Source organism: Mesocricetus auratus, unplaced genomic scaffold (assembly GCF_017639785.1).
Source record: "Mesocricetus auratus isolate SY011 unplaced genomic scaffold, BCM_Maur_2.0 Super-Scaffold_100691, whole genome shotgun sequence".
Classification (NCBI taxonomy): domain Eukaryota; kingdom Metazoa; phylum Chordata; class Mammalia; order Rodentia; family Cricetidae; genus Mesocricetus; species Mesocricetus auratus.
Window position 1 is genome coordinate 46,613,781 of NW_024429267.1, and position 22,943 is coordinate 46,636,723.

At 45.7% G+C, this 22,943-nt stretch overlaps 3 protein-coding genes across 7 annotated transcripts in view; 2 read left to right on the forward strand and 1 right to left on the reverse strand.

Moving 5' to 3' along the window:
* Qrich1 (glutamine rich 1) overlaps positions 1–15,279 on the forward strand; it is a 37,976-nt gene extending 22,697 nt beyond the window's left edge. For all 4 annotated transcript variants that reach the window (XM_040740303.1, XM_040740302.1, XM_040740304.1 and 1 more), the window contains 7 exons: positions 1,248–1,425; positions 1,981–2,135; positions 3,971–4,085; positions 11,946–12,054; positions 12,398–12,549; positions 12,973–13,063; positions 14,294–15,279. In XM_040740303.1, the coding sequence (XP_040596237.1) occupies positions 1,248–1,425; positions 1,981–2,135; positions 3,971–4,085; positions 11,946–12,054; positions 12,398–12,549; positions 12,973–13,063; positions 14,294–14,486 (993 nt within the window). In that variant the 3' untranslated portion in view covers positions 14,487–15,279. The remainder of the gene's footprint in view (positions 1–1,247; positions 1,426–1,980; positions 2,136–3,970; positions 4,086–11,945; positions 12,055–12,397; positions 12,550–12,972; positions 13,064–14,293) is intronic.
* Positions 15,280–15,522: 243 nt separating this feature from the next.
* Positions 15,523–20,939, forward strand: Impdh2 (inosine monophosphate dehydrogenase 2). Of its 2 annotated transcripts, XM_040740312.1 has the most exons (15): positions 15,523–15,696; positions 16,083–16,131; positions 16,804–16,905; positions 17,006–17,080; positions 17,397–17,603; positions 18,376–18,463; positions 18,535–18,734; positions 18,818–18,908; positions 18,996–19,091; positions 19,298–19,369; positions 20,010–20,153; positions 20,236–20,380; positions 20,468–20,611; positions 20,701–20,784; positions 20,874–20,939. In XM_040740312.1, exons 1-15 carry the CDS (start codon positions 15,599–15,601, stop codon positions 20,893–20,895), a joined length of 1,617 nt encoding a protein of 538 aa, XP_040596246.1. In that variant the 5' UTR covers positions 15,523–15,598; the 3' UTR covers positions 20,896–20,939. The 2 variants fall into 2 exon arrangements, with proteins under 2 accessions (XP_040596246.1, XP_005075001.1); XM_005074944.4 differs by lacking the exon at positions 19,298–19,369 and having other exon boundaries at positions 15,524–15,696.
* A 286-nt stretch (positions 20,940–21,225) lies between these two features.
* Ndufaf3 (NADH:ubiquinone oxidoreductase complex assembly factor 3) lies at positions 21,226–22,842 on the reverse strand. The gene is made up of 5 exons (XM_005074947.4): positions 22,274–22,842; positions 21,979–22,174; positions 21,767–21,833; positions 21,562–21,662; positions 21,226–21,481 (listed from the first exon to the last, which is right to left on the reverse strand). The coding sequence occupies exons 1-5, from the start codon at positions 22,480–22,482 to the stop codon at positions 21,365–21,367; spliced, it is 690 nt and encodes a 229-aa protein (XP_005075004.2). The 5' UTR covers positions 22,483–22,842; the 3' UTR covers positions 21,226–21,364.
* Positions 22,843–22,943: the final 101 nt, after the last annotated feature.

The window sequence follows — 22,943 nt, forward strand, 5'->3', positions numbered from 1 at the left end:
AAATTTTAAGAATCCCTACTCTGCACATTTGAAATTGGATATGTAATCTATAGTTTAGCAACCTTGTTTCTACTTGGGAGCTTGTTAGATGTGTGGCCTTCTCAGATACCAACCCAGAAGTTTTCAGTCACTTCATAAGCATTTAATAAAATGCCTAAGTATTTTAATTGCACAGTGAATTTTGAGGAAGTGTTAGAAAATAAACCTTTTTGGGGCTGGAGAGATGGCTCAGTAGTTAAGAGCACTGACTGTTCTTCCAGAGGTCCTGAGTTCAATTCCCGGCAACCACACGGTGGCTCACAACCACCTTAAATGAGATCTGGTACCTGTAGACAGAAGGCTATATACACAATAAATAAATAAAATATAAAAAGAAAAGAAACCTTTTTACTTAGGAAGTTTTTAAAAGACTGAAATATGGATCCTACCCTTTGGAGAGATTCTAGGGCAACTTGGGGTATTGGCATTGTAGGTTTTTTTGTGTGTGTGTGTTTCTTTTTTTTTTTTTTCTTTAACCTTTGGTGGGGAAGTTGATACAGGGCTTCTCTGTGTATGTTTCTCCTTGGCTGTCCTAGAACTTACTCTGCAGATCAGGCTAGCCTTGAAATCAGAGATCTTCCTGTCTCTGTCTTAGGTGCTGGGATTAACGGTGTGTGCCACCACTACCCAATTTTCTTTTTTGGTTTGATTTCATTCTTGGAGACCAAGTCCTGCTTACAGCCCTGGCTGGCCTTGTATTTGCCATAAAGGGAGGGTTGGTCCAAACTTGAGTTGACCCTGCAACCCTGCCTCAGTCTCCAAAGTACTGGCATTATAATCATGTATTATTGCCATGCTTGGTTTATACTAGTGTTTTTAAATGAGAATTAAAAGCTAGCAAAGTCCAAGTCTGTTATCCTGAATTCAGTTCCTCAGAACCACATGGTAGAAAGAGACCTGACTCACACAAGTTGTTTTCTGCCCTCCACAGGCACACCAATGACACAAGAATACAATTAAAAATCTAATAGAATATTAAATGAGAACTTGGTATAGTCAGAGCTCAGAAACATTGCATTGGCCCAGTTATATTGCTGCCTTTGCTGTCCTTCCAGTAAGATAAGCTCTCCAAAGAGTGAAAATAAGATAACAAGAAGAGTTTTTGTTTTTCCCAGTTGAATGAGTGGGCAAGTTTCATATCTAACATTTATATTAAAGGAACTGATGAAAAACAATATTGACATATTCTGATGGTTTCTATCTCCTAGGCACAAACTGTTCAGGTTGCTGAAGTTGAGCCACAGTCACAACCACAGCCTTCACCAGAACTTTTACTTCCAAATTCTTTGAAGCCAGAAGAAGGGCTTGAAGTATGGAAAAACTGGGCTCAGACCAAGAATGCTGAACTAGAGAAGGACGCTCAGAACAGACTGGCCCCCATTGGGAGTGAGTGTTTGGGAGGGTGGGAGGCTTGGATGTGTCTAAACTTCAAGTAGAAGACAAACAGAATGGCAGGCAGGTAGGTTCTGAGGACGAGAGAGTATACTTTGTGTCACAATGAATAGGATATAGTCTTTACCCTGTGGAATGAATGTGATTAATGGGATTGCCCCAAGATTAGATTTTTAGATCTGTGGGTTTCTAGAGTCAACAAAAGACCAAGGAAGAATGACTTTTGGGAAGAACTGGGAAGTGCCAGTGAGTTGTGCTTAAAGCCTGTCTTGGTTTGGGCTCATTTACTAGCTCATATTACATAGTGTGGTTTCTGGTCTTTTCTGCTTTCAATTCTTGGCCCTTAGGGAAAGGAAACCTATTGATGTAATAGCATAGTAGCATATGTTACTACATTAATAGAGCAATTCTGATCACAGATTCAAATGGCCATTCCAAGGCCTAACTCTGGGCAATATCCTCTCTGAACCCTCCTTTCAACAATCGAGCAGCCAATTAAGACATCACTGTTGCCAAGACTCCCATTCACCATTAGGACTTGTGTCACAGGGCGACAGTTGCTACGATTCCAAGAAGATCTGATCTCCTCTGCTGTGGCTGAATTGAATTATGGCCTTTGTTTAATGACACGGGAAGCTCGAAATGGAGAAGGTGAACCGTATGACCCAGATGTACTCTACTACATTTTCTTATGTATACAAAAGGTAGGAAACAAATCTTCATAGCAGCATGTTTGAACTGTGTTCCCATTGGATGACAAGAAGTAAAAGGACTGTAGTGGGAGGTGGAGACAGGTTGATTATTTTTTGTTTTGTTTTTCGAGACAGGGTTCTCTGTGGCTTTGGAGGCTGTCCTGGAACTAGCTCTTATAGACCAGGCTGGTCTCGAACTCACAGAGATCCACCTGCCTCTGCCTCCCAAGTGCTGGGATTAAAGGCGTGAGCCACCACCGCTGGACTTGTTGTACCTTATGTTAATACAAAACAATGGTTTGAAGGAGTCTGGCTAAAATTATATACAAATCTCTTTGGTTTTTCAGGATAATAGAAAGGCTTGTAGACTGGTGTTTTGGGGGAGCAGAGATAAGATTTCTTCATACTCAAGGCTCTAGAGGAGGATTCCCAGTATGATGGTAGAAGGCTTGTTTGTATGCTGGAGCTCGCTCTATTGCCTGGTTCTGCACAGTCAGCCTCCCAGTTTATTCCTTTCCTTCTGGTCCTAACCCAGAACTATTCGTAGAAGGCAGCTGTAGTTTAGTGATCTCCATTTACAAAAGAAACTAAGACTTGCATGTGTTGGGCCTGGAGACATGATTCAGCAGCTAAGAGTACTGCTCTTCTAAAGAACCTTTGTTCAGTTCCCAACACCTGCAGCTTCCAGGAGATCTGATGCTTTCTTCTGACCTCCGAGGGTACTAGCATACATGTGGTATACATAAATATGTGTAGTTGAACACTCATACACATAAATCCAAACAAAATTAAAGCTGGACATGGGTGTATATGCCTTTAATTCCCTTTAATTGAGGGGAACAGAGGCTGATCTCTGAGTTCAAGGCCAACTTGTTCTATTTTGTGACTTCTAGGTCAGCCAAAGTGACAGAGTGAGATCCTATCTCAAAAAACTAATAAAAATGAAAAAAAATTGGCATGTGTTATCACAATACTTTTAACAAGGTGACATCCCTGTTACCCCTGTCTTTTTCTTTTTTCCTTTTTTTTTTTTTCTTTTCTTTTTGAGACGGGTTTCTCTGTGTATCCCTAGCTGTCCTAGAACTCACTCTGTAGACCAGGCTAACCTCAAACTCACAGAGCTGCCTTTATCTGCCCCCCAAGGGCTGGGATTAAAGGTATGTGCTACTATGCCCAGCTTCTAGTCATGATTTTTTCCTTTATGACGTTTTATTTTTATGTGCATTGGTGTTTTGCTTGCATGTGTGTCTGTGTGAGGGTGTCAGATTTTGGAGTTATAGGCAGTTGTGAGCTGCCATGAGGGTGCTGGCCATGAGCCCAGGTTCCCTAGAAGAGCAGTCAGTCCTCCTAACAGTTGAGCCATCTCTCCAGTCCCCGAATTTATCCATGATTTCTGAGTCATTCTATTTCATGTGTATTCGTGAGTATCTTTGTATGTATGGCCACTATGTGTGATCAGTAGTGGCTATGCAGATGCTGGGAACTGAATGAACCTGGGACCTCCATAAGAACAGTAAGTTCTCTTAACTGCTGAATCATGTCCACAGCACTCTGGGGGCGGGGCATGATTTTTTGTTACAGTGTTTTGCTTATATGAATAGTATTCACAAAAAAAAATTCCCTCATTGGTTTAGATTCAGCTCTCAGTGATGTAAGGATGTGTTCATGTGATTTGAGGTGTGCTGTGAAAATGTAAAGAGCTTGACAATTGTTGTGTAATACTTTTTTTTTGTTGGACAGAATGGGTAGGGTAAGGAAATAGTAGTAGTGAAAAAAATGTTTTGTTTTTCTAAAGGTTTTTTACTCAACGGACTACCAGTAACATTTGTCAATTACTTTCCTTTTAGTACCTTTTTGAAAATGGAAGAGTAGATGACATATTTTCTGATCTTTACTATGTTCGTTTCACGGAGTGGTTACATGAAGTTCTGAAGGATGTACAGCCCAGAGTCACTCCTCTTGGTAAGAGTTTCCCTTGCCTTTAAATTTCCTTTTTTTTTTTTACACTTCAATTTCTTTTTCTTTTTTTCTTTCTCTTTTCTCCCTCCTTCCTTCTCTCCTTCCTAGCCTCCCTCATACATTGGTGTTTTGCCTACATGTGTATCTGTGTGAGCTGTCACATGGGTTCTGGGAATTGAACCCAGGTCCTCCAGAAGAGCAGCCCATGCTTTTATCCAGTGAGGCCTCTCTCCAACCCTCCACTTGGGCTTTAAGAAAGATGGGTAGCTAAGCTGATGTGAAACCAGCACTCAAGAGGCACAGTCATCAGGTGGCTCTGTCTGAGTTCCAGGCTAGCCAAGAGGACAGAGGAAGATCTTGTTTCAAAAGCAAGTACAAGAAAACCCAACAAAAAAAACCATGAGCAGCATCTTTGGTTGGCTGCAATTTTTTTTGTTTTGTTTTGTTTTTTTGTTTTTACGAGACAGGGTTTCTCTGTATTGTTTTGGAGGCTGTCAGTCCAGCCTGGCCTCGAACTCACAGAGATCCGCCTGCCTCTGCCTCCCGAGTGCTGGGATTAAAGGCGTGCGCCACCACTGCCCGGCTGGCTGCAATTATTATGTGAAGGAGAGGGCCTATGATTTACAGGCAACAATATGAGCCTCTGATATTTTCCTTCATAAGAAAGGAACCCTGAAAGCCGGGCGTTGGTGGCTCACGCCTTTAATCCCAGCACTCGGGAGGCAGAGGCAGGTGGATCTCTGTGAGTTCGAGGCCATCCTGGTCTACAAAGCGAGTTCCAGGAAAGCCTCCAAAACAATACAGAGAAACCCTGCCTCGGAAAAAAAAAAAAAAAGAAAGGAACTCTAAGGGTTGGAGAGGTGGCTCAGAGGTTAAGAGCACTGACTGCTCTTCCAGAGGTCCTGAGTTCAATTCCCAGCAACCACATGGTGGCTCACAACCATCTGTAGTGAGATCTGGTGCCCTCTTCTGGCATGCAGACATACATGGAGGAAGGATTTTGTATTCATAATAAATAAATAAATCCTTAAAAAAAAAAAAAAAGAAAGAAAGGAACCCTGTTTACCAGACATACACAACTGGTGGTTGTATGATTACTAGCAACTTTTCTTCTTGTCAAAATTTGTTAATCAAAATAAGAATCATAGCCAGAAGTAATATAATTACTTGTCATCCCAAGTAGTAGGGAAGCTTGAGTCAAAAAGTTTAAGGTCAGTGTTGGAAAATTGTAACGCCATGTCTGAGAAAAAAACTAAGTGAATGAAATAAACATGGAATCACCTACTATTAAAATATATTTTTCAGGGGCTGGAGAGATGGCTCAGTGGTACTTGTTGTTCACTGGGCGGTGGCGGTGCATGCTTTGATCCCAGGTAGCTTAATTTTTTTTCTCCAGACAGTTTCTCTGTGTTTTGCTCACAGAGATCTGTCTACCTCTGCCTTTGGAGAGCTATGATTAAAGATGTGGGCCACTACCATCTGGCTTGCTTTTAATTAAACAATTCATAGTCTTGAAGGAAGGGAAGGACTGAATGGGTCAACATGATCTGATGTTCTATGCAGGGAAGATGTTTGTTGTTGGAATTCACAGAAATCAGCCTGCCTCTGTCTCCCAATTGTTAGGATTAAAGCATGCCTATCTGAAAAAAAAAAAAAGCATGCACACACACACCCCAACAAAATAAATTATAGAGAACTATAGAGGAAGGAAGAGATGGTTTGGTGGTTAGACCTGTAATCAATATCCAATATATACATGGTTGACAACAATTTATAATTTCAGTTCCAAGGACAGAAGAAGGCACTGGATTCCCTGGAAATTGAGTTACGAATGGTTGTGAGTTACCATGTGGGTGCCAAAAATAAAACCTCAGTTCTTTGCAAGAACAACAAGTACTCTTTTGGGGGGGGGGGGGGGTGAGACAGGGTTTCTCTGGCTTTGGAGGCTGTCCTAAAACTAGCTCTTGTAGACCAGGCTGGCCTTGAACTCACAGAGATCCACCTGCCTCTGCCTCTGAGTATTGGCATTAAAGGTGTGTGCATTATAAACGTAGATTTTATAAGGAAGACAGCTTAAGCACAAGAGATTCACTAGCACATAGACATATATGCAGACAAAACATAAATGTTAAATAAATATTAAAAATAAAGCTGGGAAGGTCTGAATTCACATTGCCAAAGCACCCATGTGAAAAAAAATGGTTGTGGTCTGTAATCCTATTGCAAGGAAACACACAGGCTTACATATCCAGTCAGTGTAGCTGAATTGGTGGGCTGCAGTTTCAGAAAGAAACCCTGTTTCAAAATACAATATAGAAAGCAATTAAGAAAACACTATCTGCTTCCAGTCTCTACATATGCATGTACAGGCATGCATACACGTTAGCAAGCAAAAATCAGATTAACTTTTGATTTCGTGATGGCTTTTTAATACCAGAAGCACAATCTGGGAGAAATTAGCGAACTTAAGTAAAATTTACAAGTTGGGGCTGGAGAGGTAGCTCAGTTGTTGAGAGTATTTCCTGTTCTTTCAATGGGCCTGGGTTTAGTCCCCAGCACTCATATGGTAGCTTACAACAGTCTGTAACTTCAGTTATAGGGGATTCAATGCCTGCTTCTGGGTTCTGTATGTAGTACACAGACAAAACACCTATACATAAGTTTTAAGGGGAAGAAAAGGTTATAGCCAATTGCTGTGCATCTGGAGACCCTGTGCTACAACAGAACCACTTGAAATGAGTGTGCAACCAACATGGGCAATGATATAAGTGCAACTTAAAAAATAATTTAACTGATTTTGCAAAAGATAATCCTAACAAAATGGGACTAGATGTGATTCATACCTATGACCCTGAGTACTTTGCAGGTAGAGTTAGGAGATCACAATCACTTTACACCAGCCTGAACAACCTAACTCGGTGACAGTATTTATTTGTCTACTTGCACTTGGCCTTGTGTTCATTGATTCCTCCCCCTCCCATCAGTAACTATTTAATGCAGACATCAGAGATGGTTCAGTGGTTAAGAGTGTTTACTGCTCTTGCAGGGGATCTGAGTCCTTCTTCTGAATTCTGGGTACTAGGCATGCATGTGCCACATATACGTAGATCCAGACAAACACACATACATATAAAATGTATAAGTATGAAATAATATAAAGAACTTACACACACACGTCAAAGACTTGGAGGGGTCATCTTTGTAGGGATGTAGAGATGACATAGTTGGTAACCCTTGCAGGTACAAGGACATGATTTTGACCCTCTAGAACCCATGTAAAAGTTCCAGGGCATGACAATGTATGTTTGATAGGAGATTTCTGGGGCTTGCTGGCTAATTGGCATTCTCTAGGCCAATGAGAGGAACTGTTACAAAAGGTAAGCAGCATTCCCAAGGTGATCTCTAGGCCAATGAGAGAAACTGTTACAAAAGGTAAACAGCATTCCCGATCTCTAGGCCAATGAGGGAACCTGTTACAAAAGGTAGACAGCATTCCCAAGGAAAGCACCAGAGGTTCTTCTTCATCCCATAAAATATGCATATATATATACCCATACACACATGAATATAGACACATACATACATGCTTTTTTTAACCTATTGACAACTTTTTAAATAATTTATTTAACTTTATTTTATGTGCATTGTTGTGAAGGTGTCAGATCCCCTGGAACTGGAGCTACAGGCAATTGTGAACTGCCATGTGGGTGCTGGGAATGGAATCTGGGTCCTCTGAAAGAGTAGGAAGTTCTCTTAACCGCTGAGCCATCTCTCCAGCCCCCCCCCCCTTATTTTTTAGTTTTGTAAGTTGGCATGGTAGTACACTCTTAAGTTCAGTCCGGCAGGGTCTCTGTAGCCAGTAGCCAGTTCCAGGACCCTGTCTCAAAATAAAAGAAAGAGGAAATACCTTTGTAAACATATATTTGTAAAAGAATTAATTAGTTTTCTTATATTCATGGGCTTCTGGAGATTCAACTTGTCTTCATGCATACCAAGTAAATGGTTTACTGTGGAGCTACCCGAGTCTCTACAAAGTGTCTGTTTATTTTGGGACAGGGTTTCTCTATATATAGCTCTGGAACTCTCTCTGTAGACCAAGTTGGTATTAAAGGTAGGTGCCACCACTGATATAATTAGAGGTAATTGTGAACTACCATGTGGTTCCTGGGAATTGAACTCAGGATCTCTGGAAGAACAGCCAATGCTCTTAACTTCTGAGCCATCTCTCCAGCCCCAGCCAAGAATTTTTTTAGCATTCATGATAGGAAAGTAAGGATTTTTGTTTTTGTTTTTTTAAGTATAGGTTAGGTGGTTTAATCAAGGCAGTCAGGAGGCAGAGCCAGGCAGATCTCTTGAGTTTGAGGCCAGCCTGGTCTACAGTTCATTTTTTATTTTCAGTTCATTAGCAGTTAAAAGAATGAGTAAGGCCAGGCAGTGGTGGCACATGCCTTCAATACCAGCACTCAGTGAGGCAGAGGCAGTTGGATTTCTGTGAGTTAGAGGCAATGAGTTCTAGGACAGCAAGGACTTTCACAGAGAAGCCCTGTCTCAAAAAACAAAACGAAACAAAAGATTCATTGTTGGGGTCATGCCCCTATTCCCAGCACTCCTAGGAAAAGAAGGCAGGTGAATCTCTAAAATCTGAGGCCTCCAGCTGTACATGAGTTCCTATGAACTCCTATACTATGCATAATAAGTTCCAGACCAGGCAGAGATACACGGACCCTGTCTCAAAAATGTAAAAGTAAATAAATGAAACTTACACACTAAAAACAACAAAATGATCTTTAAAAAGAATCATTGTGAGGGTGGTGTATACCTTTAATCCCTGCAGAAGCAGGTGATCTCTTGAGTTCAAGCCCAGCCTACTCTACATGGTAAGTTCCAGGACAACTAGAGCTACATATGACACCTTGTCTCAAGACAGACAAAATAGAATCAGTGTGAATTGCCGAATGTAACATTTGATACAGTTCAGACCTGTTGCATTTTCTAGTGTACAGGCTGTCTGATCTTTGGGCATTTAGAACTTTTTGGTTTTTCGAGACAGGGTTTCTCTGTGGCTTTGGAGGCTGTTCTGGAACTAGCTCTTGTAGACCAGGCTGACCTCGAACTCACAGAGATCCGCCTGCCTCTGACTCCCAAGTGCTGGGATTAAAGGCGTGTGCCACCAATGCCTGCTAATAAATAGAAACAAATGTCGTTTTTTTTTTTTTTTGGTTTTTCGAGGCAGGGTTTCTCTGTATTGTTTTGGAGGCTTTCCTGGAACTCGCTTTGTAGACCAGGATGGCCTGGAACTCACAGAGATCTGCCTGCCTCTGCCTCCTGAGTGCTGGGATTAAAGGCGTGCGCCACCAACGCCCGGGCATTTGGAACTTTTTAAGACTTTCTTATTATGTATACAGTGTGCTATCTGCAGGTATGCCTGCACGCCAGAGGAAGACATCAGATCTCACTACAGATGGCTGTGAGCCATCATATGGTTGCTGGGAATTGAGCTCAGGACCTCTGGAAGAGCAGTCAGTGTTCTTAACCTCTGAGCCATCTCTGCAGCTTCCCATTTTTGCCTTTTAATATTATAGTGGTCTGTGGTAGCTCCCTTGACCTGATTTTAACAGAATATTCCTGTTTCATCTGGGGCATTTCTATCATGATAGTCTGTCAGTTGTACTTATAGTGGGAGGTGGTATTTTAGTAGTATAATCAGATGCTGTGGGTGATAATTTTTCTGGATTAAATTTGAATCTCCTTTCTCCTATGTTAGGAAGACCTGGTTCTTAGGCATTGAATTCCTTTATTTTTTTCCTCAACACAGTGCTTTTCTTTGTAGCCTTGGCTGTCCTGGAGCAGACTCTGTAGACCAGGCAGACATGGAATTCACAGAGATCTGCCTGCCTCTGCCTATTGAGTGCTTCTGGGATTGTAGGCATGCGCCATTATCACCCTTAATTGCATAGATGAGAATAAAGTTGGGGGAAAAAACAAAAACTAACTGTTGAGGCAGGTGGCAGAGTGATCCAAGAAGAGTATTCATGGTTTACCTGAGGAGAGGGCTGTGCTGTGCCATCCATCCTGTATTGTAGGGACTTGAGATGTGGTGAGAAGAAAGCACTTCCATTGCTGCTTTAATGTAATATGGACAGTAAATAGACCACAATGAAGCCAGAGGTAGGCATAGTTGGACACTGCAATTCCTGAACTCCTGAAGTGGTAAAGTGGTGATTTCCAGGTCAGCCTGTGGGTACATACTGAGTTGCAGGGTAGTCTAAGCATCAGGGAGTTACAATGCCTTGATTAATGAACCAAAGAAACTTGTGGGCCAGAAATGCCTTCAAGAAATAGAAATGCTTTAAATAGTAATAGCCAAGCAGCATGGCTCACACCTTTAATCCCAGCATTCAGAGGCAGAGGCAGGTGGATCTCTGAGTTCAAGTCCAGGCTGGTCTATAAAGTGAGTTCCAGGACAGCCAGAGCTGTTAACACTGAGAATCCCTGTCTCAAAATCTAAAAGAAAAGGACAGAGTATTTTTTCCTCCTTCTAGGAAGTGCTACCTTTACTTCCTGACTCTCACTTCTTAAAAGTAGGCTGTGTCAGCCCACCTGGTAGACATGTCCTCAGTATATAAATACTTGCACATCTTTAAAGGACTTGAGAACATAGGTGCCATAGTGCTCAAATCAAATGGCATGTTTCTACTTATTCAAGTTGAACCCTGTAGCTTTATGTTTACTTGGGTATGAGAGTAATAAACTGATATTTTGGAGGAAATATGTACTAATTCAAGTATCAGCCTCCCCCCCCTTTTTTTTTTTTTTGGTTTTTGTTTTGTTTTATGAGACAGGGTTTCTCTGTATTGTTTTGGAGGCTGTCGTTCCAGCCCGGCCTCAAACTCACAGAGATCCGCCTGCCTCTGCCTCCCGAGTGCTGTGGAATTAAAGGCGTGCGCCACCACTGCCCGGCCAGCCTTCCCTTTTTGTTCATGAAATTACCTTGCTTTCCAAAGATGGTGGATTTATATGCTCCATGTCTCTATGCCCTAGATACCTTGAAAATAAGATCTAAGGGCTGTAGAGATGATTCTAGGGTTAAAAGCATTTGTTGCTCTCGCAGAGGACCTGGGTTCAATTCCCAACACCCACATGATGGCTCACACCATCCATACATAACTCCATTTCTTGGGGATCAGATACCTTTTGACCTTCACAGGTACTAGGCATTCACACGGGCATACATACAAGGGAAACACTTATATGCATAAAAAAATCTTAAAAAGGGAAAATATGATCTGTAAGTATATGATAAGCATGGTTTGGGTTATAGCTTTATATAGTTTATTTTCCTTAAGCACTCTCCTTTTACCGTAATCATCTTTGATGGGGTAGGTAGATCAAATAGCATCAGTCATAGAATCTTGTGGCTCTTCATAGCAGCAACAAGCGAGGTGTCACCTTGAAACTTTTTTTTAATCTAGGATTTTTTAAACTATTTATTATACATACAGTTTTTTATCTGTGTACATGCATGTACTCCAGGAGGAGTCAGACCTCATTATAGGTGGTTGTGAGCCACCATGTGGTTTGCTGAGAATTGAACTCAGGACCTCTGGAAGAACATGCAGTGCTCTTAAGCTCTGAGCCATCTCTCCAGCCCCCATCTTGAAACTTAGTGAGAAACAAATACTCATTTTCAGGTTTTGCAACCCAAGGGCCTGTGCTTTAACTAGCTCTAGGTTATTTACCCATGTCCTTTGGATAGTTCTCCTGTTAGGGTTGTGTTCCTGTGTGTTCCTTGTCACTTCTGGTTCTAGTGTTTGTGGGCCTCTGTCATCCAGTTGTGCTGCAGTGGTATTCTATTCCACCTAGGCTATGTTCTGCCCAGCCATGTGACTGAAGAGATGCTGTGGGAATGCAAGCAGCTTGGGGCGCATTCCCCTTCCACACTGCTGACCACCCTCATGTTCTTTAATACCAAGTAAGTGTTTTAGAAGCTACATACTTACCTACTACTGGCATCTACCCAGATTGGAAATACCAGGAGTACTTCTGTATTCCTTGCCACATTTCAGAAATTTTCAGCTACTTTGGGTTCCATTTGACTGCTTTTTTGTTTAGTGAATGGTAAGGTGCAAACAGCCTTGCTGGATCCCTTCAATCCATTTTAACATGGCTCTTTCTCTAGACAATGTGCTTAGACATGGCCTTGCCCAGATCATGGGAGTAGGGATTGGTTCATCTGAGTCCAATATAGGGCTGAAGGTAAGACATCGAGTCCTCCTGACATCCCTCTTTTTGCCTTGCTTGCGCTTGTGGTCCAGGTACTTCCTGTTGAAGACAGTGGATCAGCACATGAAGCTGGCTTTTTCCAAGGTCCTTCGACAGACGAAGAAGAACCCCTCAAATCCTAAGGATAAAAGCACGAGTATCCGCTATCTGAAGGCCCTTGGGATCCATCAGACTGGCCAGAAAGGTAGTGAAAGGAACCAGGAATGACAGCAATCAGTGCTGCTTATCCTGCCTATGGGAATGGGTCTAAGTTGAGGTTGTTTGGACAAAAATTGTCTACTTCCTTTTTGTTGGCCAAAAACCGAGTATTTCTCACAGAATTAGGGATGCCCTAGGGAACATAGCTGTTTTCCTTTTTTCAGTGCCCATACATTGTCCCTTTCCTCTTACCCAGTATTTCCTTGTTGGGGTGGTTGAATGCTTAAAGTTACTGATCTAGGCTTAAACTAGTGCCAGGTCTGTCTTGTATGTGTGCATTTCTGATTATTTGTGTGTGCATACATATGCATGTTTATGCCACAGGTGCCACTTTGCAAGTGATCAAAGTCGTTTCCTCTTTCATCCTGTTGAGTCCTGTTGATTGAACTCATGTTTGTTTGTTTAATAGTTACAGATGACATGTATGCAGAACAGACAGAGAATCCAGAGAATCCATTGAGGTGTCCCATCAAGCTATACGATTTCTACCTCTTCAAATGGTGAGGAGGCTTTGTATGTTAGCCATACATGTGAGTGCGTGTTTGTGTGTTGGTAGGATGGGCTTTAACTCATGATTTCACTTGTCTACCTCCCAAGCACTAGGATTATAGGTGTGCTCTAGTAAATCTGACTTTCATAATCTGGAACTCACTCTGTAGACCAGGCTAGCCCCAGAGCTCAGAGATCCACTGCCTCTGCCTCCCTAGTGCTGGGATTAAAGGCGTGTGCCCCAACACCAGGCTTAGTTTTTTTCTTGTCTCAGCAGTTTATTATATCCTTTTCATATCAGTGTCAAAAGGAGCTTTTGTGGTTAGGGGTATTATTATGTTAGATTAAAACCCTTACTGGTTTCTCAACTGCTATACAAATAATCTTATATCATGAAAGAAACCTCTCCCTAGTGCACATCCCCTGCTTTTGGCCTATACTCAGGACTTTGCATCCAAGGGCATTAAGCTTTCTCTTCTCTACTGGACATAGCTTCAGGGAAACGTTGTCTTTGCCCCTGACTAATTCCTCTGTAGCACTCAACTTCTATCAGTTGTTTTGTGTTTGTGTAACTTTGTTAGTCAGGAGCTCTACTAATTTTTCCTGCTCACTTCTTTAACATCTGTACTTAATATAGATCTGGCACACATAGCCCTTCATTATATTTGGAATGGATGGATAAATAATTGTTTGTTGATGGAGTGTGCTAAGTACTTAAGAGGTGCAGCACTATGGGCTATAGGGGAAGTGAGCCCAGATAATATCTGTATTGGGTGAGTAGAGAAGGGTGTTGGTGGCGCACACCTTTAATCCCAGCACTGGGAGGCAGAGACAGGTGGATTTCTGTGAGTTCGAGACCAGCCTGGTCTACAGAGCGTGTTCCAGGACAGCCTCCAAAGCCACAGAGAGGAAAAAAAAATCCCTAAAGGTAGGTCTTGGAGGTGGAGTCTGCTGCAAGTGGGACATAGATTTAAGTAGTCCAACCTGAGGTGTAGGCAAGTACAGCCAGTGATTAATCACAGTGTGTTTTTGTAAAGGACAAAAAGGAAGCACCTTGTCCCTGGTATTTACAGTGGCCCCTATTGAGTTCCTGGTGTGGTGCATGGAGTGCTTGGAACTCTAGCTATGTTACACCTTCAGATCCCCTACCTCAAGAGCTGTTTATAGAATGTGTGGTTTGGAGGCTCATTGGAAGAGTTAAAATTATGCTATTATCCATCGTTTACTGAAATATTCTTCAGCCCCCAGAGTGTGAAAGGCCGAAATGACACCTTTTACCTGACTCCTGAGCCGGTGGTAGCTCCCAACAGCCCAATTTGGTACTCAGTCCAGCCTATCAGCAGAGAACAGATGGGACAAATGCTGACCCGGATCTTGGTTATACGGGAAATTCAAGAAGCCATTGCTGTGGCCAGCGCAACCACCATGCACTGAGGTGCCTCAGCCACAACAGACAAACAAATCCAGGAAAAACCAGACAAGGACTTTTACACTAAAGAAGAGGCCTCCATTTTTTCTTTTTCTTTTCTTTTCTATTTTTATTTTATTTTTCTTTTTTTCCTAATTGTAGTTACAATGCTTTTCAGGCTACTTCTGTTAAAAATGTAAAAGACAACGTTGCCCCTCTGCATCTTCATAGACCTGGGCGGACCCCTTGGTTCATGGGTCTCTGGGTTTTCTGAGAGCCAGATATTCTAGGAAGTGGCTGGCTTTTTCTTTCTCTTTTTTTCTTTTGTCTGGGGCATGGGGGACGGGCTTGGACAGTTGGGACAAATACGGGCCCTTCCTTCCTCAAGGAAGATGGAGCTGCTGATGGATCAACCCTCGTGGGAATTTCCACCTGACCTTCCCTTTGGACTGGCACGCTTTACTGACTACATGGAACCACGGTTTTCCTTCATGCTCAGACATAAGCTTAGCATCTTAATGAAAGAAAAATGAGGGGAACTTCGATTATGATTTTATTAAAGACAATTTCTATTCCACCCTCCTTTATGACAAGTGACATAGGTGTTAAAGTAAAAACTTTACCATACCTTTTGTTTTTTGTTTTTTTTTTTGTTTGTTTGTTTGTTTTTTGGCCTAACATTGAGGCCTTAAACCTGAGGCTCCTGTGCCTGATGGAATTCTTGTAACATACACTTGTGTATCATATAAAGATACCACTCTTTCTCTTATGTATTCTTATTCTAGTTGTTTATTAAGAATGACAAGCACGTCTTTTCAACACGCTAGTGGATAATGTGTCTTTATTTTGGGGAGATTTTTTCGGGAAGGCGGGGGCGGGAGGGGGGGCGTTGGGAAGGATGGGACCGGAAATAGACCTCCGGAATAAGGGCCTGTGAAAGCAATGAGCACGGGTTCCTGCCTCCCAGCTAGCTCCGCCTACGTATGGGCGTAGCCCCAGCACGTACGCCCTACGCTCTGGCGTCAGCGACGCACACGGCGTAGTGACGAAATCGTCTGGTTTATATTGGCGCGATCCGGACGGCGGAGGCCTCTGCGGCGCGGTCCTCGGAGGCACGCGTCCCTGTCCCTCGTTGGTCATGGCGGACTACCTGATTAGCGGAGGCACGTCTTACGTGCCAGACGACGGACTCACGGCGCAGCAGCTCTTCAACTGCGGGGATGGCCTCACATACAAGTGCGGGTCTAGGGCACCTATCTGGGCGAGGCGAGGGGGCCGCACGCTGGTCGCGGAGGCCGGATGAAGCCTTCCTGGGAGCCGGCATGGGGAACGGCTTCAGAGAATTACCTGTTTCTGGAGAATAATTGACACGTGGGAAGGACTGGGGTGGAAAGGGTAGTTTCAGCGGTACTTAGTACTGAGTCTTAAGACTGTTCTCTGGACATACGGAATTGTCAGTGTGCGGGAGACTAATGACAGCTAGCTTGTTGGCAGAAGACCCCCTGTCCCTAATCCACCCAGCACACGCGCTCGAGTACAACTCCCTGCCCAGAGCTTTATGGGATATGTGGAGACTCTAGGTGTTAGAAACCTGAGCGTTCTTCCCTGATTCCCTCCTACAGCGATTTTCTCATTCTTCCTGGGTATATCGACTTCACTGCCGACCAAGTGGTGAGTATAATAAGGGACTGGGTTTGTTTTGTTTTCTTTTTTGTTTGTTTTTCGAGACAGGATTTCTCTGTGGCTTTGGAGGCTGTCCTGGAACTAGTCTTTTAGATCAGGCTGCTCTCGAACTTAGAGGTCCACCTGTCTCTGCCCCCCGAGTGCTGGGATTAAAGGTGTAGGCCACCACCACCCGGTTTATTTTGTTTTTGAAATCGTCTCCCTTCAAGTCTTTGCGGCGCGTCTGGAAGTAGTTGTGTTGACCAGGCTGACCCCAGACTGCTCTGGCTTCTGAGTGAGTGCTGAGATCACAGTAGCATGTGGGACTGTGCCCATTCTGCGAATTGGGTTGTGAACATCAAGAAGTGGGAAGGTGTTGCTTGTTGGTTGCTGCTTTTTTTGGTGTTTTCGAGACAGGGTTTTTCTGTAGCCCTTACTGTTGGCCTCAAACTAGGATATCCACCTGCCTCTGTCTCCCGAGTGCTGGGATTAAAGGTGCGTGTCATCACGCCCAGCTGGTGCTGCTGCTTGTTAATGTGAGCTACAGGAGAATCGGCTTTGGGAAGTGGGGTAGAGTCGAAGGGATGGTCTTTCTGGGGAGCATGCTGGTCACCCAGGGCCATCTTATGGACCCTGAGGAATAAGTTGTGTTTTTCCTTTAGTGGTCCTTTATCTCCTCAGGATTTGACCTCCGCTCTAACTAAGAAGATCACACTGAAGACCCCACTGGTTTCCTCACCTATGGACACTGTCACAGAGGCTGGAATGGCCATTGCAATGGCGGTGAGCCTAGAGGGTCATGGGAGGACAAGGCAGGATGCCATCTCTGCCAAATGTTGTGCCTGGTATTCACCGCTTACTGACTTGAATGTTCATCTTGTAGCTTACAGGAGGTATTGGTTTCATCCACCACAACTGTACACCTGAATTCCAGGCCAATGAAGTTCGGAAAGTGAAGGTCAGAACGGCAAGGATCGTGGCCAGAATCTCCTGGGAATTACACAGAGGTGGGGTGGGGTGGGGTGGAGTGGAGGATTTGTTCTGCTAAGGGTCCTTTCTTCCCACTGCCGGGATCAGTTTCTGAGAAGAAAGGGCCAAGACCCTGTTTCTTAAGCTAGTGCCCGTGTTTCCAGCCCACCCTGTCCTTATTAGAAGGATTGGTTTAGTTCTGGGCACTGCCATGCAGGACACTTAGGCATGGACCTTATGCTTTAGACCAGGAGTTGATGAAACTGAAGCCAAAGATGCAATGACCTTCTCACTGTCTCTTCCAGAAATATGAACAGGGATTCATCACTGATCCTGTGGTCCTTAGTCCCAAGGATCGGGTGCGGGATGTGTTTGAAGCCAAAGCCAGGCATGGCTTCTGTGGTATTCCCATCACAGACACAGGCCGGATGGGGAGTCGATTGGTGGGCATCATTTCTTCAAGAGATATTGATTTTCTCAAGGAGGAAGAGCATGACCGTTTCTTGGAGGAGGTATGTGCCAATAACATACAACAACCAAGGTCTAACAACTCAGCCTGAAGAAAGCCAGCTTCTTTTTTACCTGTGTGAATTACTGATGGCCTCATTTTCTGGCCACAAAAAAAAAAAAAAACACCCTGAGCTGGGTGTTGGTGGCACACGCCTTTAATCCCAGCACTCGGGAGGCAGAGGCAGGTGGATCTCTGTGAGTTCGAGGCCATCCTGGTCTACACACCGAGTTCCAGGACAGCCACCAAACAATACAGAGAAACCCTGTCTCAGAAAAAAAAAATCACCCTGCCATGTTTCTTCATGATGTTTCTACATCCCTTCTACCTATAGGGACTCTGACAAAATACCTGCTATGTGCGCTGGCATTCATGCTTCATTTTTTTCCTATGCTTAAAGAGGGGGCTAGTTCTTCTTACAGAGGGGGCTAGTTCTTCTGAAAGAAGGGGCTAGTTCTTCTTAAAGAGGGGGCTAGTTCTTCTTAAAGAGGGGCTAGTTCTTCTTAAAGAGGGGGCTAGTTCTTCTTACAGAGGGGGCTAGTTCTTCTTACAGAGGGGGCTAGTTCTTCTTACAGAGGTCTAGTTCTTCAGGGCCTTTCTGGTTCTCTTTGCTCATATGTGCTCTTTTCCTTCTCTATGAGAGGCTTCTCCCTGTACCTTGTTCTTAGTTAAGTTTCTCTAATTTGAATGGTATAATGGCTATGATCCTTGGCTGATGTTGCCAGTGGGGAAGGGAGGCTCCTGGTTTGACTCTTCTGTCCTCATGACTCATCTAGATCATGACGAAGCGGGAGGACTTGGTGGTAGCCCCTGCAGGTGTCACCTTGAAGGAGGCAAATGAAATTCTGCAGCGCAGTAAAAAGGGTAAGAGTCCTGAAGGTGGGAATGGGCATGGAATCATTCAGGGTCCTGATTCACATCTGGCTTGTCTTCAGGAAAGTTGCCCATTGTGAATGAAAATGATGAGCTGGTAGCCATCATTGCCCGGACAGACCTGAAGAAGAATCGTGATTACCCACTGGCTTCCAAAGATGCCAAAAAGCAGCTACTATGTGGGGCAGCCATTGGTACTCATGAGGATGACAAGTATAGGCTGGACTTACTGGCCCTTGCTGGCGTGGATGTAGTGGTTTTGGTAAGCTACAACATTTAAACAGGATGGGACTGTAGGGGGTGATTGCCATGTCATGATGTAGCTAGAACTTCTTCCTGTCCTAGGACTCTTCCCAGGGAAACTCCATTTTCCAAATCAATATGATCAAATACATGAAGGAGAAGTACCCCAATCTCCAAGTCATTGGAGGCAATGGTAAGAATACAGCACTGGTGGGTAAGGGTTTTTGTGCTGTTACACTGGGGCCCTCACTATCTATCTATCCTGTCTGTTTCACTGTAGTGGTCACTGCTGCTCAAGCCAAGAACCTCATAGATGCGGGTGTGGATGCTCTGAGAGTTGGCATGGGGTGTGGTTCTATCTGCATTACTCAGGAAGGTAAAAATATGCTCTGATTGGGTCCAATGGCTCTCAGGGGAACTTGAGTTCAACATGGGCAATTCTAGGGCCAAATGGGCCTTTTGGATGGGTGACATGGCTGGAAGCAAGACAAGTTCTTGTCACCATCACCTGCCACTCTGCCTAGCCTGGCCTCGCTCCTGCTCTGTGCCCTCTCTAAACTCTGGTCTGTTTGTTTTATTTAGCGGCTCCCAAGATCCCACCAGACATAAAGTCCCACAGCCCCAAATGCCCTTCTACTGTCACGGGCTGCTATAGTAAGTCCGGCCCGGCGCACTGGCCCGGCCAGCTGCCCACTGCCCGGCTGCTTGGTTGACTGTAGCTGTAGCTCCCAGGGTTTGTGGTGCTGTTGGGTGGGCAGGGAAAACAGATGTACAGACCATGGTTTGGGGGCTGCTTGAGATCACAGCTCCTTCCTAGGGTGCTCATAGAGCAGGACCTCCTTCCTGAGGTAGGCCCTGCTCTGCCCACATTCTCTGCGGTAGGCGTGGCTCAACAGCCCATTCTTGAGCCTGCTCTCTTCTCCATTACCTCTGCCCCGATCTTGCCTGAGCTGCCCACTATGCAGGAAGGCCTAGGCCTGACTTGGTGCCTCTGAATACTAACTGCACGGTATTCTTTGCCCATCTATCTGATCTCAGCTGAACGGGGCTTCCAGGCTGCTGTAAATAAACTGCATGTGCCTGAGGCTGCATTGGGCCCTGCGCACGTGCACTGGGCAGAGGCAAAGCCATCCCAGCTATTTACTCTTCAAGGCAGATGAGTCGCAGCCATCCCAGACACTTCTCTTGCAGCTACTGACCTGGTATAGGTGTCGTCCAGGGCTCTGGGTCCTGTAAGTGGCCCCTTGTATCCCATCCCAACACCACACCTCCTCCTCTTGTCCCATCTCAACAGTGTTGGCCTGTGGGCGGCCCCAAGCAACAGCAGTGTACAAGGTCTCTGAGTACGCTCGGCGCTTCGGCGTTCCTGTCATTGCTGATGGAGGAATCCAAAATGTGGGTCATATTGCCAAAGCTTTAGCTCTTGGAGCTTCTACAGGTGAGGCCTAGTCCTGAGGGCCAGGTGGTGTCCCCTTTCTGTACTGCTCAGATTCCGCCCTAGCTCACTTATCTGTCCACAGTCATGATGGGCTCCCTCTTGGCTGCTACCACCGAGGCCCCTGGTGAGTACTTCTTCTCAGATGGCATCCGGCTAAAAAAGTACCGAGGTATGGGTTCTCTTGATGCCATGGACAAGCATCTCAGCAGCCAGAACCGCTATTTCAGGTAGGACAGACAAACAAGCCGCCCCACCAAACCCCTGCACTTAGTCTCATCCGTGGGGTAATTTTGCCTGTTTGCCTATTCCAACAGTGAAGCTGACAAAATCAAAGTGGCGCAAGGAGTTTCAGGAGCTGTGCAGGACAAAGGGTCTATCCACAAGTTTGTCCCTTACTTGATTGCTGGCATCCAGCATTCCTGTCAGGACATTGGTGCCAAGAGTTTAACCCAAGTCCGGTGAGCTTGGGTCGCTGGGGCGGGAATAGAGGGGGTGGGTGGTACAGGTCAGCTACTACTGTCTACGTCTAATGCCTGCCTTTCTGCAGAGCCATGATGTACTCTGGGGAACTGAAATTTGAGAAGAGAACATCCTCAGCCCAGGTGGAAGGTGGCGTCCACAGCCTTCATTCGTAAGTAGCCTTGTATGTGGGTGGGAGTTTCTGCCAGCCTCAGACCACCTCCTTCCTGCCCTGAACTCACAGATGCTCTCTGCCTACAGGTATGAGAAGCGGCTTTTCTGAAAAGAGGTCCAGTATATGCCTTGAATTTTTCAATAAAAGTTTTGGAAAAAAAAAGACACCTGATCTTTGAGTTCAGTAGGTACATGTAACTTTGCACCAACCACACCACAGATGGCAAAAGTACAGTCCTCGTTCTGTCAGCTCTGGCAAGTGCCAGGTTAGTTCTAGCTCTAAAGAAGTCAGGACAGCTATTGAGGTCTCCTTGAATCTGCATATGAGCAACACTGCCTCCCAGCCTGTCAGAGGCCAAGAAATCCTACATTGTATGGAGGAAGATGATTAACCCTTACATTTCCAGACTCCAAATCAGCAGCCACATTGACACAGTGATACTTGTATACAGGAGAAGCATAAGTTATTATCTGGTAAGCATGACAAGTGTTGGAAGCCTCAACAGGCAGAGTTGGGAAAGCACTGGGAGTCCCTGCACTCTGCAGAGTGCCAGTGCCCGCCTGGCTGTCCCTCTGTCTCACTCTGCTGTCTCTTGCAGAGAAGTGAGCATGGTCTCTCCAGGAGGGGGAATGAGGGCGGCTCCGGTGACTCGACCTTCATGGCACAGGAAGTTGAAAGTGGCACATGCATTGGGCTGCAATGAAAACATCACGATTAGCATGCCTGGGCGCAGGAGGCCTGGACCGGGTGGGGTTTCCATGACTGAAGACCTACCGTATCCTGCACCTCCACAGCGATGCCTCGCTGCCTCATGGCCTGTAGCACTTGGGGGTGCAGCCTCTCGGTCTTGTTTCCAGTGCCCACCACAACAATCTCTAAGGAAGGGAGACAAGGGTCACCAAGTGTTGGTTTGCAGCCCGCTGTTGAGGGTCTGAGGCAGGTGGCTACTTAGGACCCAGCGCTACCCACTCCCCCATACCTATTCTAGGCTCCAGCATCCAGAAAAGAGAGAAGCTCTCTTCGGTGATATCCCGATGGGATCCCACCTGTATGGGAGCAGAGACCGTTCAACGTGTTAAATCTACAGTCTAGCCACAGCGATACTAAACAGGCAACAAGATAAAGCTAAATTTGCTAGGAGGGAGTGGCTTTTGGCTCTCGAGTTAAATTTCACTGCAGGGTAGGGCTCACATTCCATTGGACCACCGTCTGTGGGAGCAGCGCGCAAGGGCCAAACACGCGGTTTCCGTTGATCGTGAAGCCTCTGCTATTGTAGCTGTCGATGTACACAGCCTGAGGGAACTCGTTTTGGAGCAGAGAGATGCGTGTCCGCTGATACAGCTCATCATCCGCGGGAGAGAGCCTGTGGCCCCGTCGCGGTGTCCTCCTACGGAGGGCTAAAGTCAGGGACTCGTGGCTAGGCCGTATAACTGCGAGACGTTAAGATCTAGGGCAAGGTGGTCAGGGGCGAGACAGGGGGACTCACCACAGCAGATCCACGTGCCGACAGAGACGGGAAGGTTGCGCTCGGTACAGGTGTCGAAATGCAAGAGCGGTGGCCATGGCTGCCCGGCGTGTAGTAACCGGGTCGCAGGAGTGATGGGATTGCAACGTTGTCTGTGTCAGCGCAGCCACAGCGCCCCTTGCGTCCCGGAGGGCACCGCGCAACTTGGCCGGCGGAGCGGGAGCTGCCATCTGTCTCAGTAGACTCTGTCCCCCGGTGCGGTTCCTGTGTCAGCACCTGTTGCCCACCCCGCCCCCGGCCTCCACCGACTGTCCCTGGGGGGTGGGGTAGACACCTGCTAGCTCGGGTGCCCTCCCGGTATTGTCTAGGCACAGCTGCGGCCTGTTCCTCGCGTTCTCAGCCATTATTCAGGGCTCCCGGGGCGGGGCAGCTGCGCACCTGGTCCTGTTATGAACACCTGGCCAGGGTGTGGTGCCAGCCTCCAGGCCCCTAATCCCAGGCTTTGGAGAGTCGGGCTCCGTGGGCGGGGCGGATGGCTAAGGTTTCCCCAGCTAGTCTCCAAATCGCTGCCCTCCCCAACCGTCACCCGCGCGACCGTTGGCGGCGGCGCGGCGCTCCATGAGAGGCGTGGCCGGGCGTGGATTGGCTTCCCGGGAGCGCGAGGGGGTGTGGCCAGATGGTTTCTCCTTAA

Bases quoted from the DNA above. Each gene is read 5' to 3' on its own strand.
- Impdh2 (XM_040740312.1), top strand. From the start codon at position 15,599: ATGGCGGACTACCTGATTAGCGGAGGCACGTCTTACGTGCCAGACGAC. The intron at 18,464-18,534 runs GTAAGAGTCCTG...GCTTGTCTTCAG, and splicing joins TCTGCAGCGCAGTAAAAAGG to GAAAGTTGCCCATTGTGAAT. The intron at 20,785-20,873 runs GTAAGTAGCCTT...CTCTGCCTACAG, and splicing joins GGCGTCCACAGCCTTCATTC to GTATGAGAAGCGGCTTTTCT.
- Ndufaf3 (XM_005074947.4), bottom strand. From the start codon at position 22,482: ATGGCAGCTCCCGCTCCGCCGGCCAAGTTGCGCGGTGCCCTCCGGGAC. The intron at 22,175-22,273 runs GTGAGTCCCCCT...AGCCCTCCGTAG, and splicing joins CGGCACGTGGATCTGCTGTG to GAGGACACCGCGACGGGGCC. The intron at 21,834-21,978 runs GTGAGCCCTACC...GCTCCCATACAG, and splicing joins AGACGGTGGTCCAATGGAAT to GTGGGATCCCATCGGGATAT.